Source organism: Microtus oregoni, unplaced genomic scaffold, assembly GCF_018167655.1.
Source record: "Microtus oregoni isolate MIOR12 unplaced genomic scaffold, Mior012 000002F_ref0000024, whole genome shotgun sequence".
NCBI lineage: Eukaryota > Metazoa > Chordata > Mammalia > Rodentia > Cricetidae > Microtus > Microtus oregoni.
The window spans coordinates 56,845,210-56,864,515 of record NW_024543061.1 but is presented as its reverse complement, the minus strand read 5'-3'; the positions used below and the strand labels follow the sequence as shown (position 1 = coordinate 56,864,515).

Sequence of the window (19,306 nt, the reverse complement as noted above, 5' to 3'; positions counted from 1 at the left end):
AGGAAGAGAGTGGGGAGGGAGAGCTGTGGGAACAGAAAAACGCCGCTGAGGGAGAGGGAGTGACGCCGGAGAGGCACGGGGCGGAGTTGACAGGAGCGAAGTAGGGGAGTCGGAGAGATTGAGAGAGCGAAACTCTCCGCGGCGGTGGAAAGACAAACCGGCGCCCAGAAACAGAAGGGGGAAAGGAACAGGACGAGGAGAAAGAGAAAAGATAGCAAGCAAGCGTGAGCAAGACCTTCCAGGTGGTCAGGAACCAGGAAAGAGGCAAGAACTTCCGACCGCTGGGAGCGCCGGCGGCAGCGACCCCGGACCGCCAACCGAGAGGGGTGGGGCGGGGCTCAGGGGCGTGGCCCGGGGCGAAAGGGCGTGGGCCAGGGGTCTGGGCGGGGAGCTGGGCTGGGGGCGTGGCCTCCGCGGAGCCGCCCCCGGGCTGTGCGGCGCGCCAGAGTCGGGCCGGGGCGCCGGGGCCGGGGGCGGCAGGCGCGGGCAGGAAGCGCCTCGCGGCCCGGGCCCGCCCCCCGCCTCTCGCCTCTCGCCTCCTCCGAGCTCCCGGCTCCCGGCCGCGCCGCGCCCCATGCACTCGCCGCGCCGCGCAGCCCGCGCTCGCCTGGATGGCTCGTCGCGCCGCGGGCGGCGCACCCCCTAGCGCCCGGGCTGCCGCGGCCATCCCCTGGCCTCCGCGCCCGCACTCGCGGGGCCCCGGTCTGCCGCCGCTGCCTCTGCTGCTGCTGCTCGGGGCGGCGCGGGCCGGCGCCCTGGAGATTCAGCGCCGCTTCCCTTCTCCCACGCCCACCAACAACTTCGCCCTGGACGGCGCGGCGGGCACCGTGTACCTGGCGGCTGTGAACCGCCTGTACCAGCTGTCGAGCGCCAACCTGAGCCTAGAGGCCGAGGCGACCGTGGGCCCCGTGCAGGACAGCCCGCTGTGTCACGCCCCGCAGCTCCCTCAGGCCTCGTGCGAGCACCCGCGTCGCCTCACCGACAACTACAACAAAATCCTGCAGCTGGACCCGGGCCAGGGTCTGGTGGTCGCGTGCGGCTCCATCTACCAGGGTTTGTGCCAGCTGCGGCGCCGGGGCAACATCTCAGCCCTGGCCGTGCGCTTCCCGCCTGCCGCGCCGCCCGCCGAACCGGTCACCGTGTTCCCCAGTATGCTGAACGTGGCTGCCAACCACCCCAATGCATCCACCGTGGGGCTAGTCCTGCCGCCAGCCACGGGCACGGGGGGCAGCCGTCTGCTTGTAGGCGCCACGTACACCGGCTACGGCAGCGCCTTCTTCCCGCGCAACCGTAGCCTAGAAGACCATCGCTTCGAGAACACGCCCGAGATCGCCATCCGCTCCCTGGACGCGCGTGGAAACTTGGCCAAGCTCTTCACCTTCGACCTCAACCCGTCCGACGACAACATCTTGAAGATCAAGCAGGGCGCCAAGGAACACTACAAGCTGGGCTTCGTGAGCGCCTTTTTGCACCCGGCGTCTCCGCGCGGCTCGCAGCCCTACGCGTACCTGGCACTCAACAGCGAGGCGCGTGCCGGCGACAAGGACAGCCAGGCGCGCAGCCTGCTGGCGCGCATCTGCCTGCCCCGCGGTGCGGGCGGCGATGCCAAGAAGCTTACTGAGTCCTACATCCAGGTGGGCTTGCAGTGCGCGGGTAGCGCGGGCCGCGGCGACCTCTACAGCCGCCTCGTGTCTGTCTTCCCCGCGCGCGACCTGCTCTTTGCCGTCTTCGAGCGGCCCCAGGGCGCCCCAGGTGCCCGCAACGCCCCGGCTGCGCTCTGCGCCTTCCGCTTCGCCGACGTGCAGGCCGCCATCCGTGCAGCGCGCACTGCCTGCTTCGTGGAGCCGGCGCCCGACGTGGTGGCAGTACTGGACAGCGTGGTGCAGGGCACCGGGCCGTCCTGCGAGAACAGACGTAACATACAGGTACACCGGGGTTCTGGGGAGCCAGTATAGGGATCCGTTGTGTACGCAGGGATGTGGATATCCCGGAGGATTGGTTGCTGGCAGCGGTGCTGGCCGGGGAGCGAGCTGGGTCACAGGTGCGCACACCTCAGCGGGGGCGAGGTCTGCGTTGTCAAGGTACCCAGGTGTTCCCGGAAGACAGAGCACCTATAGCTCAGGTCTGCAGGTGGGGGCCACAGGTGCATGCTGAGCTGAGAGAGGGAGTGACACCAAGAGTGTGCTTGGGAGACTGTGGGTGCCCTTAGACTGCGGGTACCACTGCACCCTGACACATGTGTGAATGGGTGAAGATGAGGGGAGGGTGGGATGGAAGGGCTAAGCGTGTGGCAGGGGCACCCACTGGAGGCCCCAAGAGCCTGGACATGCAGGGATATAGACTCCCGGTGGGAACATGTGTCAGGACAAGTGACTGCTTCCCTGGAGAGGTCACCTGGTTAGCAAACAGGTGCGTGCTCAAGGCTCACTTTCACTCACTCAGGAAATAGCAGCCAAGCACCAGGTAGGTGGCATGGCAGACCTGGGGTGACCCCCAATGTTGGGAACTTTTAACTTAGTGTGTCGACTGTCCTGTCTTCAACAAATGTCTGTTTTTAATTCCGTTGTACATACAGAAGAAGAAGCAGGTGCAAGGGTTTGAAGGGTCACTCAGAGCCACACAGCCAGGAGCTAGCAGAGCAGGCCTTGAACTCAAGCTGTGTGCCTACCCCCCACCCCGGCCTGTGCCCATGGTGCTGGGGTATACTGCCTAACAGATGAATGAGAGCATCCAGGCAGCCCAGTTGCACAGATGGGGCCACCGAAGATGGAAAGAGCCTTTGGCGGGGAATCTTTGTTGGAACAGAGAAACTACAAGACAAGGATGAAGTGGGGCCTGGGGGTGGGCAGCGGCAAGAGGGCCAGGTTAGGGGTTGCCAGGTGGGGTGGCCTTGGGTGCAGCCAGCCAGTCCACTTAAAGGATTTCTCAGCAGAACCCCTTTCTATTGTCTTCAGAAGGTAGGCTTGTGGGGGTCCTCATTTTCCACCCCAAAATGACACTGACTTTGCAGAGGGTCAGGAAGCAGAGCCTTCTTTATTCACTGAGACTTCTCTCTCTCTCTCTCTCAATCTCTCTCTCTCTCTCTCTCTCTCTGTCTGTCTCTCTCTCTCTCTGGCCCTCAGTGGTAGCCAGTCTCTCTCCCGTGGGCGTGCCCAACACTGGGGCTTTGAGCAAGCCTAGATTCCTTTCCTTGGCAAAGACTCCCACAGCCGCCTACCACCCTGCCGGTTGGTCGTCTCCTCACAGGGAAGGTCAGCGAGGGGGAGAGGCAAATGGACTGTCTGAAGCTTACAACCCTGACACCCGGCAGGGTCAGGCCCCTGCGCAGGGCTGGGGTGAGAGCAGTCACCATTCTTTATGGAGCCACAGCCTTTCCGTGGCTGTGACTGGCTAGGAAGGGGGAAGCTCTGTGGGCAGGGGAGGCAGCCTTCTGTGGGCCCCTAGCTGATGAAGGGTTCTGTGGGATTCCTCAGGCTGCCTCTCCCCTCCCCCTCCAGTAAGATCTGCCCTGATTCCCACGGTCCCTGGTGCCCCCTGGGCCGGCACAGTGACTCACCAGGCTGAAGGCAGTTGGATTGTCCTCCTGCCTATGGGGGCAGGGCTTTTACAGGGAAGTTAGCCCCAGGGCACTGTAGTTTAGGCCTGCTCCTCACCTCAAGGCCACACAGTAACCCTGCTGGGGCCCTTCTAAGTTTGTTTGCTGCCTTCTCCCTACCCAGTGCCCAGCTGTGGACTCAGGCTAGGGTCCCAGGCAGGACCCCCAGATAGTCCCTACCCCCACCCTGCGTCTAGACCTACGGCAGTGCTGTTGTCCTTGTCAAGCCGTTGCCAGCTCCCCTGCTTAAAGTCCATCTGTCACAGCCTGGCTGTGACCTTGTTCAGGCAACAGTCTTGCTAAGCCTCAGTTTCCTTCTCCCTAGCGTTAAGGTACTGCACACAGAAGCCCTACCGGGTGGGGAAGGGGTCTTAGGACCATGCACACAGTCTTCCTACCAGGGCCTTAGGACTATGCACACAGTCTCCACAGAGGCATTAGAAGCAAATGAGCAAGTTAACCACAAAGTCAAGTGCTTGGTGCCTGATGCACAACAATGCTGTGCTGTTCTCACCCCTGGGATACAGTTAGCTCTTGGCTAGGTTCTAGGCTCTTCTGGAAAACAGTGTCCTTATCAGGCATGCTCTGGAACTGTAAGACCCCACTATCTGCACCTGCAGCCCCAGGTGGGTCCCCTGAACATTTACCAAACCCCCAGTGTTTTGAGACCTCTGCTTTCTGGGGACCCTCATGTTATTTTCCTGGTTTCTGGCCTCCTGGACGACACGGGGACTAAGGATGGGCTGGGTCTCATGTAGCCGAGGCCAGGTTTAGGCTCACTGTGTAGCTCAGTTTTAGGTTGAGTGATGGGTTTACAGGCATGTGTGGACGTGCCCTTGTGTCAAACCTAGGGTCTAGGGGCATGCTAGGTAAGTACTGTCGCAGTTGAGCTACATCCTGGTCCCGAATGGGGTCCTCTGAAGCGGCCTAGGGTCGCTGTGGGGAGTTGATGAGATGCACACACTGCTTGCCCATTGCCATGCTCAGGAGTTGGCAGTGGTGTGATCCAGAAAGCCCACGATGGCCAGCAAGGAGGGACCCAGCTGGGTGAGATGTTCTCTGAACCCCTACCCTGTGCTGGGCCGGGCCTGTATTCTCTCTGCTGTGGCCACAGGACAGGTAGGACTGTTGCCTCGGGAGTGGGCAGCTGGGGCCCTCAAAGCCTGTCCTGTCCAGTGGTAGGTGGAAGACAAGATGGTAGTTAGGTAGGATTCTCACCCTCACACCACAGTGTGTTTGAGGGAAGAGCATGTTGGGCAGTTGTATGTTATTGGTGGTAATACTGAGGCACAGGGAATGGCAAGGTGGGGCTGGCTGGATGTCACTCCTTTCTCTGAATCTTTCGCTTCTAAATGGCCATGGCGTGTGTCCTTAAGTTGCGGGACAGCACAGCAAATGCCAGGCCTGCTTTTTCATGGTGTCTTTTTATAGTAATGGCAGAAAAAAAAAACCTCCCTGGGCGTTTTTAAAGCAGGCGTGTGGTGGGTGGCACACGGCTCAGGAAGGTATTTTCTACACCAATTTCAGGGCTGAGATGGCAGGTGGTGGCGGAGGGAGAGAGCTTCCAAGACAGGCTTTAGGTTTGGGAGGGGTTTGAAGTCGGCACCTTGTGTTAAGGAGGCAAGCAGAGACCCCTGTGGGATTTAGGGGAAGGCCTGGCCAGGACGACCTTCCTGGAAAGACAGGTGAGCTTGGGCCACAGCTCCCCCCCCAGTATCTGCCCCCCCCCCCCCCGGGGAAAAAGCTGACAGGGTTTCTGTTCTGCAGCTCAGGGCCAGTCAGTCACCCTCCCTGTGCTCCACGGTTTCTCCTTTTTGAGGAAAGTCTTGTCTCTTGTCAAAGATGTGGGTCAGAATCTCTCATATGCTGCACCCAGGAAACGGCAGGTGCAGGTGCTGCGGGAAGAAAGTCGTCTGAGCACAGCATGCTGGTGTGTGGAGCAGACAGCAGGTGCTCAGAGGAGAGTGGGCTGGGCCCTTGCAGCTGATGAGCTCACACCAGGCTCTGAGGGAGCCGGCCTGAGGCCGAGAAGTGTGGTGAGCGTGTAAGCAGGCCCTGTCCCAGTGGAGCAGGCCGACTGAAAGCCAGCCAGGTCAGTGCCTGCTGCGCATCAACTGAGGGAGCTGCCAGCCTTGCTTGTTTGTTTGGGGGCGGTGTTTGGGTGTGCTTGTCACCACCTGCCTAGTTCTCACTGACAACAGTCCTCAGACAGTGAGGTTTACAGAGGGGGAAACTGGGACCCAGAGAGGGCAAGGGACTTGCCCTGGGTCTTACAGTACTCTATGGTTCCAGATCCCCAGACTGCTGGCTGGCTTCGGACTCCCTGTGACCAGCCTTTGCTGAGGGATGCCAGGCCAGCTGAGTGCTCTGAGCTCAGGGTGCCTGAGTTCCCCCTTAGCTGGAATTAGGTCATTTGGGCAAGTCCCTGGGGGAGGCTGGGCACCACAGTTCCTGGGAAATACATAGGTGGGGTGAAGCCATGGAGCATGTGCAGAGAGAGGGCTGAATGCTGGAGCCACTTGAGCGAGCACAGAGGGGCCTGAAAGCATCTGGCCACACTTGACCCTGAAAATGCAGCATCTTACCCAGGTGTGGTGTTGTATATCAGCCTCCCAGCGCTTGGGGGGCTGAAACAGGAGGATTGTGAGTTAGAGGCCAGCCTGAACTGCATAGTCAGACCTAAAAACAAAACCAAAACAAAAAGCGAAGCAAAGTCTCTTCTCATGAGGGCCCTAGCCCCTGGGAGTATGTAAATGTTTATCTGCGCAGAAGAATGCAGATCAGACAGATTCCTTTTATTCTTGCCAGTGGGGTCCTGAGTCACTTGTGTTGGGGGACAGACTGGAGGTGTGGATGGATGCCATGGCCCAGGCCACAGCCACAGCAGAGGCCTTCTCTACTTAGCTGGCTAGGTAGCCTTGCTCCTGTAGTTTAGGGAACTAGTGTGTGGTTCGAGTTCTGGTGGCTTCTGTGGGGTTTGGGCTGGACCACAAATGGACAGTTCTTCATTCAGCCACCAAAAATGCAAATGTCCCTTTGTAATTTGTGAAGTTTCTTGAAAGTTTGTTCTGGGCCAGGCATTTGCAAAGTACCTTGCCATCCAAACCCCCCCCCCCCCAATCCAATAAAATGGCTTTATCTTCATCTATAGAGATACATGAACTTGTAAAAGCCACAGGTCAATGTCCTGTGTCTTCCTCTGTCCCTCTCCACCTTAGTTTTAAGGTCTTCCGTTGGAGCCTTTTTGGCTGGACTGGCTGATTAGTGAACTCCATGGAATGCTCCTTCCCCCACTGCCCAGTGCTGGGATTGTGGGTGGGAGCAGCCAGCTTTGCACATGGATGTGGGGATCTGGGCTCAGAGCTTTGTGCGTCTGCACTGAGCACTTTAAAAATGAGCCCATTTTAAAGGTGGGGAAATGGAGCCTAAGAATGACCTAAAGTGGCGGTAAGTGCTCCCAGGAGGCCTGCAGAATTGCCCCAGGCTGGAGTCAGAACCCTTCAGCCCCTCCCCCCCACAGGTGTGGGACTCCTGCCCCTTTATTGCCCATCATCAAGATGCTTGTCATGTCCTGTGTCTAACCCCAAGGAGTATCCCTTCTAGAGGGGACTAGGCTTGTTGCACGGCCTGAACAGAGAAGGTCGACCCTGCCCCTGTATCCCAGAGTCCCAGAGCACTCAGGACCATGCTGGGCAGGGAAGGACGGAATCATGGCAGAGATAAGGCGGTAGTGTGGTGGCCAGCTTAGACTGAGAACACACGGTCTTGTCTGAGGACCAAGGTCTTAGACAGCATCCTGCTGGCCCTGGGTAGCCTGTGTGGCTTTAGAGGGTGAGGACACATGACCCATTTGGCTCTGGAAAAGTTCTGGCTGCCACCAGGTGCTGGCCAAATTCCCCTGTGGTGGCTGCACAAGGTGATTCCCGAAGGCCTTTCCAGCGCTGACAATGGTGTGAGCATCGCCATGGAAACCAGCTGTCCCTGAGTGGGGACATCCCCAGGATCATCTCTAAGCGCCAGAACAGGATCCTGGCTACCCCAGAGCACAGCTTCCTCTTATCAAACCCACGTTGGGTCACCCAGGTGGGCTTCCGGTGGTCCAGCTGAAGTGGCTTCCTCTGGTGCTGACCCACGATGCCCCCAGGCTCCCAGGCAGCCAGGCGCTTGCCCTCCAAATGCGCTCTCTTCAGCCCAAGCCCCCATAAATCACATACTATGGAGGACGGAAGCCTGCGGCTCTGGTCCAAGGCCTGCACAGCCCCAGAGGGCCGATCACCGCAGCACTTCAGGTCCAATCAGTAAATAACGGAGCTGCTGCACTCAGTAGCCTTGAGCAAAGGCCTGGGGCTGGAGCTGAGCTGGGCGCTGGCCAGCTGCCTGAATGGGCCATCTCAGCTTCTGTTTGCCCGCTATGTTGTGATGATGCGGTGGGCCTCAGTTTCTCCAGCTGGCAGCCACGGGGACCACAGACTGCAGACACAACAGACCTGCCTGAGTCTAGGAGCCCCTGGGGACAGAAGACTACAGGAGGCCGGAGAGGAGGGAGGTTGTGCTGCAGAGGAGGTGTGAGACTCCATCTGGTCCCCAGCCCACTAGGGACCAGCAGAGGCCAGCCTAGGAGACACAACTGGTCCCCTGCAGTGAAGAAGCAGCAGAGAGCCATCTAGCTAGATGAGGCCTGCCTACTGGAGCTAGCTAGGGGGCAGGGCCTCAGACTGAGGAGAAACACAGAGCTTCTTAGCCCACACCACACTGCTCCTTGGGGACAAGTAGTGGGGCGGGGGGTGGGGTGGGGGGGGTGCTGGGGACAGGGCCAGGCCGGGGAATGAGAAACAGTCTGAGAAGGGGAGCTGGGTGTCTGGCCAGCTGTGGCCAACTAGCCAAACAACCTCCATCTGAGTCAGCCCCTCAGGTTCCAGGAAGCAGCAGATCAGGCCACCAAGCCTCTACTGTGGAGGATGCTAACCCAAGAACCAGCACAGACACCCGGCAGCTGTAGGTGCCCAGCGGTCGGTTGGCAGGGCTTACCCATCCTTGGGCACCCTGCCACTGTGGATGTCCCAGAGCCCCCTCTGGTGCTCAGGTTTCCAGGTGCCTCCGGCAGTCCTGTGTGGCAGGTGCTGTGACTGTCCCAGTCTCACAGATGAGGAAGTCAGCAAATATCTAGGCTGTGTGTCTCACAGTATCTCCTGCCTGCCTCTGTGCTGGCATCTCTAGCAACTCCCGGATGTCTATTGGGGGCCCTGGGAGGTGCATGGGCTTCTCAGCAAGAGCAGTTTCCTCCGAGAGAACCTTCCAGAACTGAGTCTGCCATCCCCTCCCCGTCCCCCAACCAGAGCAGGTACAATGGTAGGCTTCAGGAAACTTTTTGTGCCGCAGTTTGCCCTCAGGTGAGGCATTGCCCACGTGGAGACACCATGTTCCAACGGCGACACCATGCCAAAGTTGGGAGCTGGGGACTTAGGGCTGGATTTCTTGGAGATGATGTTCTGTTTCTATGCAGGCTCCAGAATATTCCTTTTATTCCTGAGACAAATAGTAAGGCCAAGAGCGGAGCTCCCCAACTGGCTGGCTCTGTAGGAAGCTCCTGTCTGTTGTGGTCGCCCTTGTTCTTGGGCCCCCAGGAGAATTCTGCCCCAACCTGCCTTGGTTCCTGTCCTTGTCTTCCTGGTCTGATAGAGGTCAAGGCTTGAGACTAGGAAGTGTAACCTCACCTCCCAGGTGGAGAGCTGAGGGAGGAGCTAACCAGGCCAGGAATCACACACCCACCACAGGTCAGGGTTCCTTTGAGCAGGCCCTTGAAGGCTTGTGATTATTCTGACTGCACTGGAGACCCACTGGAGGCTGTTGAGCTGCAGGCGGCTCATGGCCTACTTTGCAGTTGTGCGTGCGTACATGCGTGTGTGTGTGTGTGTGTGTGTGTGTGTGTGTGTGGTTGTTTTTTCGAAACAGGGTTTCTTTGTGTAGCCCTGGCTGTCCTGGAACTCACTCTGTAGACCAGACTGGCCTCTAACTCAGAGATCCGGCTGCCTCTGTCTCCCGAGTGCTGGGACTGAAGGCATACGCCACCACTACCCACTACTTTTCAACTTAATGGCAAAGTTCTTAGAAAGGCAGGAAGGGCAGCCTGTGGTCCTTCCTCAGCCCTCTTTCCTGGCATCCCACACCATCTTGTTCCATTTGTCAGAGGGGCCAAAGTATTGGGGTGCCACCCTCAGCTAGCTGTGAAAACTTGTAGAATGAGGTGTGGTTCCCACAGAGGCTCCCATTGGTTGTCATGGAGATGGGGGTGAGTGAGGAGTTCTGGGCAGTCCAGTAGCTGTTGTCACCCCACCTTCAGCTGTGTGACACTTCTGAGCAATTGTGAGCCTTTCATTCTGGGCCTCAGACAGGAAGGTGTCCCCAGGCCAGAGCCATCTGCACCATAGGCACGTGGGTGGGATAGAACCATGGTGACCACGGTTGTCAGGCCTTATCCTCCTCTGAGTGCCTACTGCGGAGGTATTGAGGTCCGACGGGGTCTGTGGGCAGGATATGGCAGGCATACTGCAAGCCCCCCTGCAGCTGGCTTCCTGGGAGAGAAGAGCTGTATTCAGCTGCAATTACTGAGAGAGTGAAATCAATAGGGCAGCCCTTTAATGGAGAGTGGGCAGCGCTGAGCTGGCCCCAGGAGGCAGTCAGCTCTATAGGGAGGGGCCGTGTGCTCCGAAGGAAGAGCGGCAATCAGTGGCCATTACCTAGCCCATTTCAGAGGGGGACAAACTGAGGCTCTTACAAGAAACAGAGCTAGCTGCTGGGCTTTGTCTCGGCCCCAACACCTGCCTGCTCTGTGCTGCACACAGTGATCCTACCGTGAACCATATTCTTTCCTTGCCTCTCCAGCACCCCACGGCTGCATTCCCTCCCCTCACTCTGCTTGGAAAGGACGCAGCTGAATATAGTCATTTACGCCTTAGTCGAAATTAATTTCCCTTCTTTAGTAAGTATTCACGCAGGAGTAGTACGCCAGAGGAGCCCATTAAGTGTGTGATACCTGAATAATAGAAGTGTTGGCCAGTGGAGTATTGTCACAGAGAAGTGGGTGTGTGTGTGTGTGCGTGTGTGCCTGCACACACCTTTGTGATGGGCGCACACGTACATCTGGAGGCCAGAGGACAACCTTGGGTGTTGTCCTCACAGATTTCTCTAAGTACGCTAGGCTTGCTAGTCAATGAACTGCAAGTATCCACATTTCTCTGAGAGCCTCCTGGGTTCTGGGAATACAAGCCTTTGCCACCAAACTTTTGTTGTTTTTGTTTGTTTCCCGAGACAGGGTTTCTCTGTGTAACAGCTCTGACTGTTTGTAGATCAGGCCGGCCTGTACTCACAAGAGCTCCACCTGCCTCCGCCTACCAGATTAATCCTCTGGGATTAAAGGCATGCACCACCACTGCCTGGCCAAACTCCTGGGGATTGAACTCATGTTTGCCGAGCAAGTTGTCCAGCCGAGCCAACCGAGCCATCTTCCGCCATCCCTGAACTTAGCTTTTTGGAGTCTCAACTCGAAGATTGACTGAAACCTTGTAGCCTGGATTGCCTGGAGGGAAAACGGGTGGCGCTTGGGGCCTGAGGTGCCAGGGGTTGTCTCCGCCAACACTGGCTGCTGAGGGCAGGCCTGTAGAGCGTTGTGGGATACTAGTGGGAGGGGAAAGTGGGGCGTGTTTCAAGAACTGCAGAGAAACCGTGCGGTTGGCCTAAAGTGCGGGTAGTGGGCAGAATGGTGGCCAGGGTCCTGAGCAGTTGGCAGGATACCCTGAGGACAACAGGGAGTCACAAGGTGTCAAGGGGATGGTGATGTGCCGTGCCACATAGATCTAGGCATAGGTTGGGGTTATGTGGCCTAAACTCAGTGAGTAGGGTGCTAGGGGAGAAATTCCAGTCTGAGGCCCAGGGCCCACACCTTAGTCACCAAGTTCAACAAGGCCATGCTCAGGACCTCTGTGGGTCTCCCAGTCCTGCTGCTGCGGGAGCCCCTGGCCCAGACAGGCAGCTTCTCTCCCAGATCATTCCAGCCCCTGATGCTCGCTTCTCCTTTAAAAAAAAGAGAGAGAGAGAAGAAAAAAAAAGCTTTTTTTTTTTTTTTAAAGATTTTATTTTTAGGATAAGAGAAAAAAAAAGGTTGGGGGAAAGGCTTTTTGAAAATTCCTTCGGCACAGAATTAATGGCTTGTGAACGTCAGGGCGGGCTGCGGGAGTCAGTTCCCAGTCTTTCCGCTGCCTCTCTTCTCACCATGGCCCACAAATCACCCCCAGCCCAGAGACCGCTCTGCCTTTCCCAGGACCCCCAACCTGGCTGGATGGCCCAGCAGGGCTCAGCAAAGAACCCCAGAGCCACTCCTGGGGTCTCCCAGAGCTCGCATCCCACGGAAAGGGTTTACAATTTTAATTTAGAAAACAACTCATTTAATGACGCAAGTCAGTACTCTGTATTCACTGGAGAATGTTATGTAAGTTGTGGGAGACAAGGTCTCAGTGGGATGGGGCGGCCATAGCATTGTGGTGCAGGACAGCTGGGGAGGAGCCCAAACCTTTCAGCACCCATTTCAGCTCAGGTATGTCCAGTACAAAAGCAAGTGGGTCGGCCCCGAAGCAGAGGTCAGAAGGAGTCAGAGTGCAGAGTGATTTTGTTTGCACGGTTTCTATTGCTCTTGTTCAGCCGAGGTCCTAGAATATTAAATGGAAAAATCCAGAAATAATTCACAATCTTGAAGTCGCTTGCCATTCCAAGCGCCATGATGATGTCTTGTGCTCTCCATCCCAACCCCGCATCTGGACCTGAGCCACGTCCAGTGTTTCCACCCTGCCTAAGCCACCTATTCGGTAGCTGCTCAGTAATCGTGGTTACTGCCCTCCTGTCCCCAGATGCCAGAACTTTGCTCCCATGACCCTAATTTTTCTTAAAGTGCAAAATCATGATGGTGGCAATTTGATGCATCACAGAAAAGCCATGAAATGCTACTCTAGGAGAAGGGGTAGAAATTCCTGACTGAAAGCTGCCGAGGTCTGCTCGCGTGTGAGCCGGGGCTCACCCTAGCTGTACTCCATTGCTGTATTCTGCTATTGTTCTGTTATCGCTGCTCTTACTGAGACGACTGGCAAATTCTTACAGGGCAATACGTATGGGACTGAATTGTGAGTGTTGGGCTTGTTCCTGTGTTTTCTGATATTCCCAGAGGACTTGGGACATACTCCTGTGGGCAACCTGGCAGACAGTCGTGGGAGAAAGACAGCCCTGAGGCTGGACAGGACAGGCTGGGGAGGTGGCTGGAATGGAGACCTGAGGGTGCGGAAGGCTGGGGTCAGAGAAGCCCTTTGAGGGTTGGGCAGTTCGTTTATGTGTGCTGGGCAAATGGTCCTCCACTGACCTCCATTCCTTGTACTCTACCCATGTGGAAGCGTGTGTCTGGAGGTCAGAGGACAACTTTCCAGAGTCCATCCTCACCATCCACTTTGAGGCCGTGACTCTCTTGTTGCTAATGGGGAGTTTGGAGGAGTCTCCTGTCTCTGCTTTCCATCTGTCCATAAAAGTTCTGGGATTACAGATGTGCACCTCTGCATTTGGCTCTTTACACAGCTTCCACAGACAAACTCAGCCTGTGTGGCAAGCCCTTGTAGCTGCTGAACCATCTCACACACCCAACAGGCACCCCTCCCACACACACATAGGAACAGTCCCAAGAAACTGGGGGTGTCAGTAGGTAAGCTGAGGCAAGGATGACTTTCAGTGACTGAATTTGGGCTCTTCTGGCCTGTGCAATGGCCGGCCAGGAGGAACGATGTGGCCAGGTGTGTGGCTGTCACCCAGTTCCAATCACCTGCGTCTTTTATTCTGAATTGGGATTTCACTGTATTGCTCAAGTTGGTCTGAAATTCCCAGGATCAGGTGACCCTCCTGCCTCAGCTTCCCCGGTGTCTGAAGTGGCAAGTTGTCCCCCTGTAGTGTACCTTAGCCAAACTGGCCAGCCTGTCTTTCCTCCCTCCCTCCACCCCGAACCCAGTCCAGTTCCCACTTACCTTAAACACAAGTCATCTCCTACGGGTAGCTCTGTCACCTAAGGTCAAGGTTAGACCTGGGTAGGGTCTAGGTATCTGTTAAGCTTGGCCTCAGCTTGGAGGCGGGGCCTTCAAGCAGGGGCTGAGAGCTGAGATCCGGCTGTGTGGGTAAGCAGGGAGCCAGAGAAGGTTCCAGAGCTGAGGTCTAACCTGCCTTGTCTCCACAGCTACAGCTGGAGCAGCTGGATTGTGGTGCGGCCCACCTGCAGCACCCCCTGTCCATCCTGCAGCCGCTGAGTGCATCGCCCGTGTTCCGTGCTCCGGGGCTCACAGCTGTGGCTGTGGCCAGTGCCAACAACTATACTGCTGTCTTCCTGGGCACTGCCACCGGGAGGCTACTGAAGGTAAGTTTATACGATGGGAACTTCCCAAGGATGGGCCACAGAAGGTCCAGTGTTACTGTCCCCTTCAGGCTTTCCCTCCATGGCTCCACAGTAGCCTCTCGTGGAGGGGAGGACCTGGCCCAAGAGCTGTCAGCATCATCTCTCCTGGCTTGGGGTCTGTTGCCCAGTAGTAGCTTCTTGATCTTTGCAGTGCTCTCGCTGGGCCTCAGTTTCCCTACTGGCTGCAGTGGTTGTAGTATTTTAATAAGGGGGGGTGCACAGTCCTGCTGGCCTCCACTTCAGGGGTCCAGTTTCTGGCTTAGCCATGCTGGTGATCGCCCTGCAAGTTCCAGAGCTAAGGGAGGGCAAGGAGTTTTTTTTTCTTAACCCAGGGCAGGGTGGACAGGAGGGACAACCCCCACCCGCTCGCTGCCTCTCTCTAGGGAAGAGTCAGCCTCCGAGCCAAGCTCAGTCTAATTGACTCAGAGCTCATAATCTGATTCCCTTTGGCAGCTGCCTGGGTGGGATGGGGGTGGGGCTTGAGCCCTACAATCCTGGCATGGAACCACCCGTTGTGGACCCAGGGCCCCAATACGTGTTGCTCAGCTTCAGTCCTCTGCTGGGTGAAGGAGGTGGCTGTCAGGGCTCAGTGTGGTATCAGAGGCGTGGCTTCTGCTTTTGACTTCTGTTCCTTGCTGTGTGGCCTGAGGGCAGAGCATGTCTCCTCTGGATTCAGACTCTATCCATCCAGGAGAAATGAGGCAGATGAGGGCTGTGGTCAGAGCCCTCTCCACCTTCTGCCCACAAAGCTGCCATCCTTAGACACCTGCTGTTTCTCGGTGCCTCAAAGTTTACGTAGCAGGAACCATGCCCTCTCTCACACCAGTCCAAGGATGTAACTGTGAGTCTGTTGCACAGAAGGGGGCTACTGAGGTCCTTCAAGAGATGTGACTGCCCTCAGAGTGACCTCGTAGATAAATATGGGTCATTCCTTTTCATTTCTAATTGATTTATCTGTGCCATGCTTGGGGTGGAGCCTAAGACCTCAGTGATGGAGCTGAACTTAGGCAGGTGCCTGCCCGCTCCACAGCTCAACCTGAAAAGGTCACACACCAGTCTGCGCAGGGTGGTGTCTCTCCTGCCAACCCTTTCCTTGTCTGGAGCTTCTAGCTCGATCGCTCGCTAGGGCCTCAGGGCTCAGTGAACACCTAGGGAGGAGAAATGAATTGGTGTCTGTGTCTGAGTGTGTGGGGTGGCGTGTGTAGTGTGAGAACAGTAACCAAGGCCCTGCTAGCATCCCAAGAGGCCTCCCGGCAGCAGGGACGTCTCAAAGGCCAAGCCTGAGCCTGGGGGGGGGGGCGGCGCGGGTGTCTGAGGATGACTTGGTACACCCCAGAATGAAAAGGATGGCAGTACTCTTAGGAAGGCGTGTGGCAAAGACAAGACAGGCCGTGGGGGCGGGCGTATGTGTAACAGAGAAGCAAAGGGAAAAGAGCTGGGGGTGTGGCTGCATCGATTATCAAGGCTCTGAATCCACAGCCAGGTTCTTCCTGCAGGGAACCTCTGCAGGTTTTAGAAACCCAGAGGAGGGTGAGTGAGAGGGAGGCCCCAGAAGTCCAGACCACCAGCCTTAGATAAACTGCTTAGAGCCCTGAGCACCCAGCATGCTGGGGACTAGAGGGGAGCACAGACAGGACTTTGCCAGTCCTCAGAGGGGCGAGCACAGGGGCCTGGGACCTCGCCTGGGACTCTGCAGCCCTGTAGAATAGGTGGCCATCCCCCATGACTCTTTTTTTTTTTTTTTTTTGGTTTTTCGAGACAGGGTTTCTCTGTGGTTTTGGAGCCTGTCCTGGAACTAGCTCTTGTAGACCAGGCTGGTCTCGAACTCACAGAGATCCACCTGCCTCTGCCTCCCAAGTGCTGGGATTAAAGACGTGCACCACCACCGCCCGGCTCCCCCATGACTCTTATCCACTGGGTAAACCAAGGCAGGGCACGGGAGAACAGCTCATGTGGATTGTACATGAGAGTGTTTTGGGAACTGCGGCCTACACATAGACCTAGGGGTATGCTAGAGTTGGGCAGTGGGGAGTTCCTGGTGGGGGCGCTGTGGAGTCTGTGTGGGAATAAGAGTGTGGGACGTTCCCCCTAGATGCCTGGCTTTCCCTTTAACCCTGGGCCATCCGAGCAGGAGGGGAGAGAAGACCTGAGGTAGCCTTACCTTGTGGGTGGCAGTCCTGGCATCAGCAGCTGGCGGCCTTTCCTCCCACAGATCAGCCTGAACGAGAGCATGCAGGTCGTCAGCAGGCGGGTGCTGACAGTGGCCTATGGGGAACCTGTGCACCATGTCATGCAGTTTGACCCCGTGGATCCTGGTTTCCTGTACCTGATGACGTCCCACCAGGTGAGGCGAGCTATAGCCAGCCAGCTTTGGTGCAGGGCCTTTGCACACGCTGACCGTCCTCCTGGGGCCACCTCCACTACTCACTCATGTCAGGGACTCCATGCTTCAAGGAGGCCATGTCTCCCCAACATGTCCTCAACTAACGCCTTCAACCTTAGCTGCCCCTACCCTCACAAGACAGGGGCGGCTACCTTGCTCAACTGGACCCCTTCTGCCTGCAGATGGCCCGTGTGAAGGTTGCAGCATGTGAGGTGCATTCCACTTGCGGGGACTGTGTGGGCGCAGCTGACGCCTACTGTGGCTGGTGCACTCTGGAGACGCGGTGAGGGCCCCCACCCCCCACCCCTGATGCAATGCTGACAGGTCAGGGAGGGCTAAGGGCAGTGGCCCTGACCTTGGACCTGACCCCGCGGTGCCTACAGGTGCACACTGCAACAGGATTGCGCCAACTCCAGTCAGCCGCATTTCTGGACCAGTGCCAGTCAGGGCCCCGGCCGCTGCCCTGCCATGACCGTGCTGCCTTCTGAGATCGATGTGCGCCGGGACTACACCGTGAGTGGTGCCACAGCAGCACAAAGCCTGGAGGACCTAGAAAGAGCAGTGGCAGCCAGGCTCGAGGAAGCTCAAGCGCACAGCAAGGGCCAGGCACCCACTCCATGGCTAGGCCACTCTTCAAGGCCTGTCATGGGCTCTTGGAGAACCTGGTCATAGCTAGGACAGCGTATCCTGGATGACAGAGCAGTGCACAGGGCCACTGCTGGTGTTTAAATCGCAGTTCCTGAAGATGCTGAGCGGGGATACCCAGACAGATAGTCAGGCCCCTCTGTCTCTTCCTAGGTGTACTAGCCACTGTCACCTATTCCTGATATGGCGGAGAAGGGGGGTGGTGGCCAGTAGCTTAGGCTTGTTACTAACTAGCTCTTACAACGTCAAAGAACCCATATTTCTTCTCTATACCACGTGGCAGGCAGTACCTTTTACCCGCATGACACGCTCATCTCCTGCTTCTCCCCACACCTCCTTCTTCCCAGAGTTCTCTCAGTCTGGCTCTCCTGTCTTTACCTCTTCCTGCCTAGCTATTGGCCTTTTAACTGTTAAACCAATGAGAACAACACATCTTCACAGTGTACAAAGGGATTGTTCCACAAGAGCCCTGAGGTGCCAGTGAGGTTCCAGGTGTCTGGGGGTGGGAAATGGGGTCACAGCAACCCTGTGCTGCAGAGACCTTCTGGTTTTGAGACCATAGGCCAGTCTGGCCTTGAACTTGGGGCAGTCCTCTTGCCTCAGATTCCCAAGTGCTGTGATTATAGGCTGTGTCGTAATGCCTGGTTTACAGAGCCTTCCTTACCTCAGAGATGAGGAGCCTCGTGTGGGAAAACTGAAACCCCAGGGGCACTCCCCTTAGAAGGCCTTGACTTCCCTGAAGGGAATCTCTTTTCTGCCCACACTCAGGGTCAGAGGCCCTTGTGATAGGATCTGTGAGGGGTGTGTCCTGGGCTTCACCTGAAGCATCTCTCCCCCAGGGGATGATCTTGCAGATCTCAGGCAGCCTGCCCAGCCTCAGCGGTATGGAGATGACTTGTGACTATGGGAACAATGTCCGGACAGTGGCCCGGGTACCAGGCCCTGCCTATGACCATCAGATTGCCTACTGCAACCTCCTGCCCAGGGCCCAGTTTCCATCTTTTCCTGCTGGCCAGGGTGAGTGCCTGGCTGTGATGCCCGCCCAAGGGTGGGACCCTGACATCCCAGCTTGAGATGTGGATGAAGACCTTTTGTATCCCTGGTCTCTTTCCAGACCACGTGACTGTTGAGATGTCTGTAAGGGTCAAAGGACACAACATTGTCTCTGCTAATTTCACCATCTATGACTGCAGCCGGATTGGACAAGTCTACCCCCATACAGAGTGAGTGGGCAGGGGGAGGAGGAACAGCCCCTGCGTGGGGAACAGCTGCAGACTCTGGTACACTCAACAGACAGGACCCCCTACAACCTTCCCTTGCCTGTACCAGCTCTTACCAGCCAGGCCCTGCAAGCTGACACTAGACTGGTGGGGGAAGAGGTAACTGAAGAGTCCACCTGTGTTTTCCTTGCATCCCTCTCATAGTGGGGAGCTCACTACCTTACAAGATGACCCATCCGCCTCCTTCCCCTCCGACGCTGGGATCAGACTTCTGGGGCGTAGCTGAGGGTGGGGAGCAGGAGTCTGAGAGGTTCCCTTGTTTTCCAGCTGTACCAGCTGCCTGTCAACGCAGTGGCCTTGCTTCTGGTGCACCCAGCAGCACTCCTGTGTCTCTAATCAGTCTCGGTGTGAGAGCTCCCCAGACCCGATGGTAAGCCTTGTCTCTGGTCCACCCCGCATCCCTCGGGTCTACCCCCACCCCTCGGCTTCAGTACCCATTTCTCTTGTTTGTAAGGTTCCAACGTTGAGAGCTTCTCTTTGTCCCAGCATTGTCTAGCATGGCGAGGGGGCTCATCATGGCATGTTAAACTGATTCCCTGTGGCTAGACAGGCTGGTTGGTTTTTTCTTCCCCTGCCTTTGCATCTCACTGGATTACTCCTAGAAGGCCAGTTCTTAGAGATAATGCCTCAGGGTTACAGTGTGGCCTTCTGCAAAGCTCAAGTCAGGTTGTCACCCTGCCCTGCTCAGCATGCTGGCCGTTTCCACCCACGCTGCTAAGAGTGGAACGTTGCTATCCCATGTTTTCAGGTTTTTAGACACTTCAGGTCTTTGTCCCTGTGGCTTAGAAGGCTTGGGCCTTGAACCCAAATCCTTCTCCCCTTTCTTTGAAACCCAGAATTGGGTGCCTCCGTTTCTATGGTGTTTCACCTTTGCCCTGGAAGGCTCCTTCCTCTTTTAGGGGTGACCTAGACCTTGGCAGGTGAATGGC

The 19,306-nt window shown here is 56.9% G+C and overlaps 1 protein-coding gene across 2 annotated transcripts in view; it reads left to right on the top strand.

Annotated features, from left to right (window-relative positions):
• Window positions 1-454: 454 nt before the first annotated feature.
• The window catches only part of Plxnd1 (plexin D1), a 39,570-nt gene continuing 20,718 nt past the window's right edge, over window positions 455-19,306 (top strand). The window contains exons 1-8 of one of the 2 annotated variants that reach the window (XM_041638926.1): window positions 455-1,925; window positions 13,854-14,030; window positions 16,282-16,413; window positions 16,635-16,735; window positions 16,836-16,965; window positions 17,937-18,114; window positions 18,212-18,320; window positions 18,645-18,747. In XM_041638926.1, the coding sequence (XP_041494860.1) occupies window positions 612-1,925; window positions 13,854-14,030; window positions 16,282-16,413; window positions 16,635-16,735; window positions 16,836-16,965; window positions 17,937-18,114; window positions 18,212-18,320; window positions 18,645-18,747 (2,244 nt within the window). In that variant the 5' untranslated portion in view covers window positions 455-611. The remainder of the gene's footprint in view (window positions 1,926-13,853; window positions 14,031-16,281; window positions 16,414-16,634; window positions 16,736-16,835; window positions 16,966-17,936; window positions 18,115-18,211; window positions 18,321-18,644; window positions 18,748-19,306) is intronic. The other variant, XM_041638915.1, reaches the window with a different exon arrangement.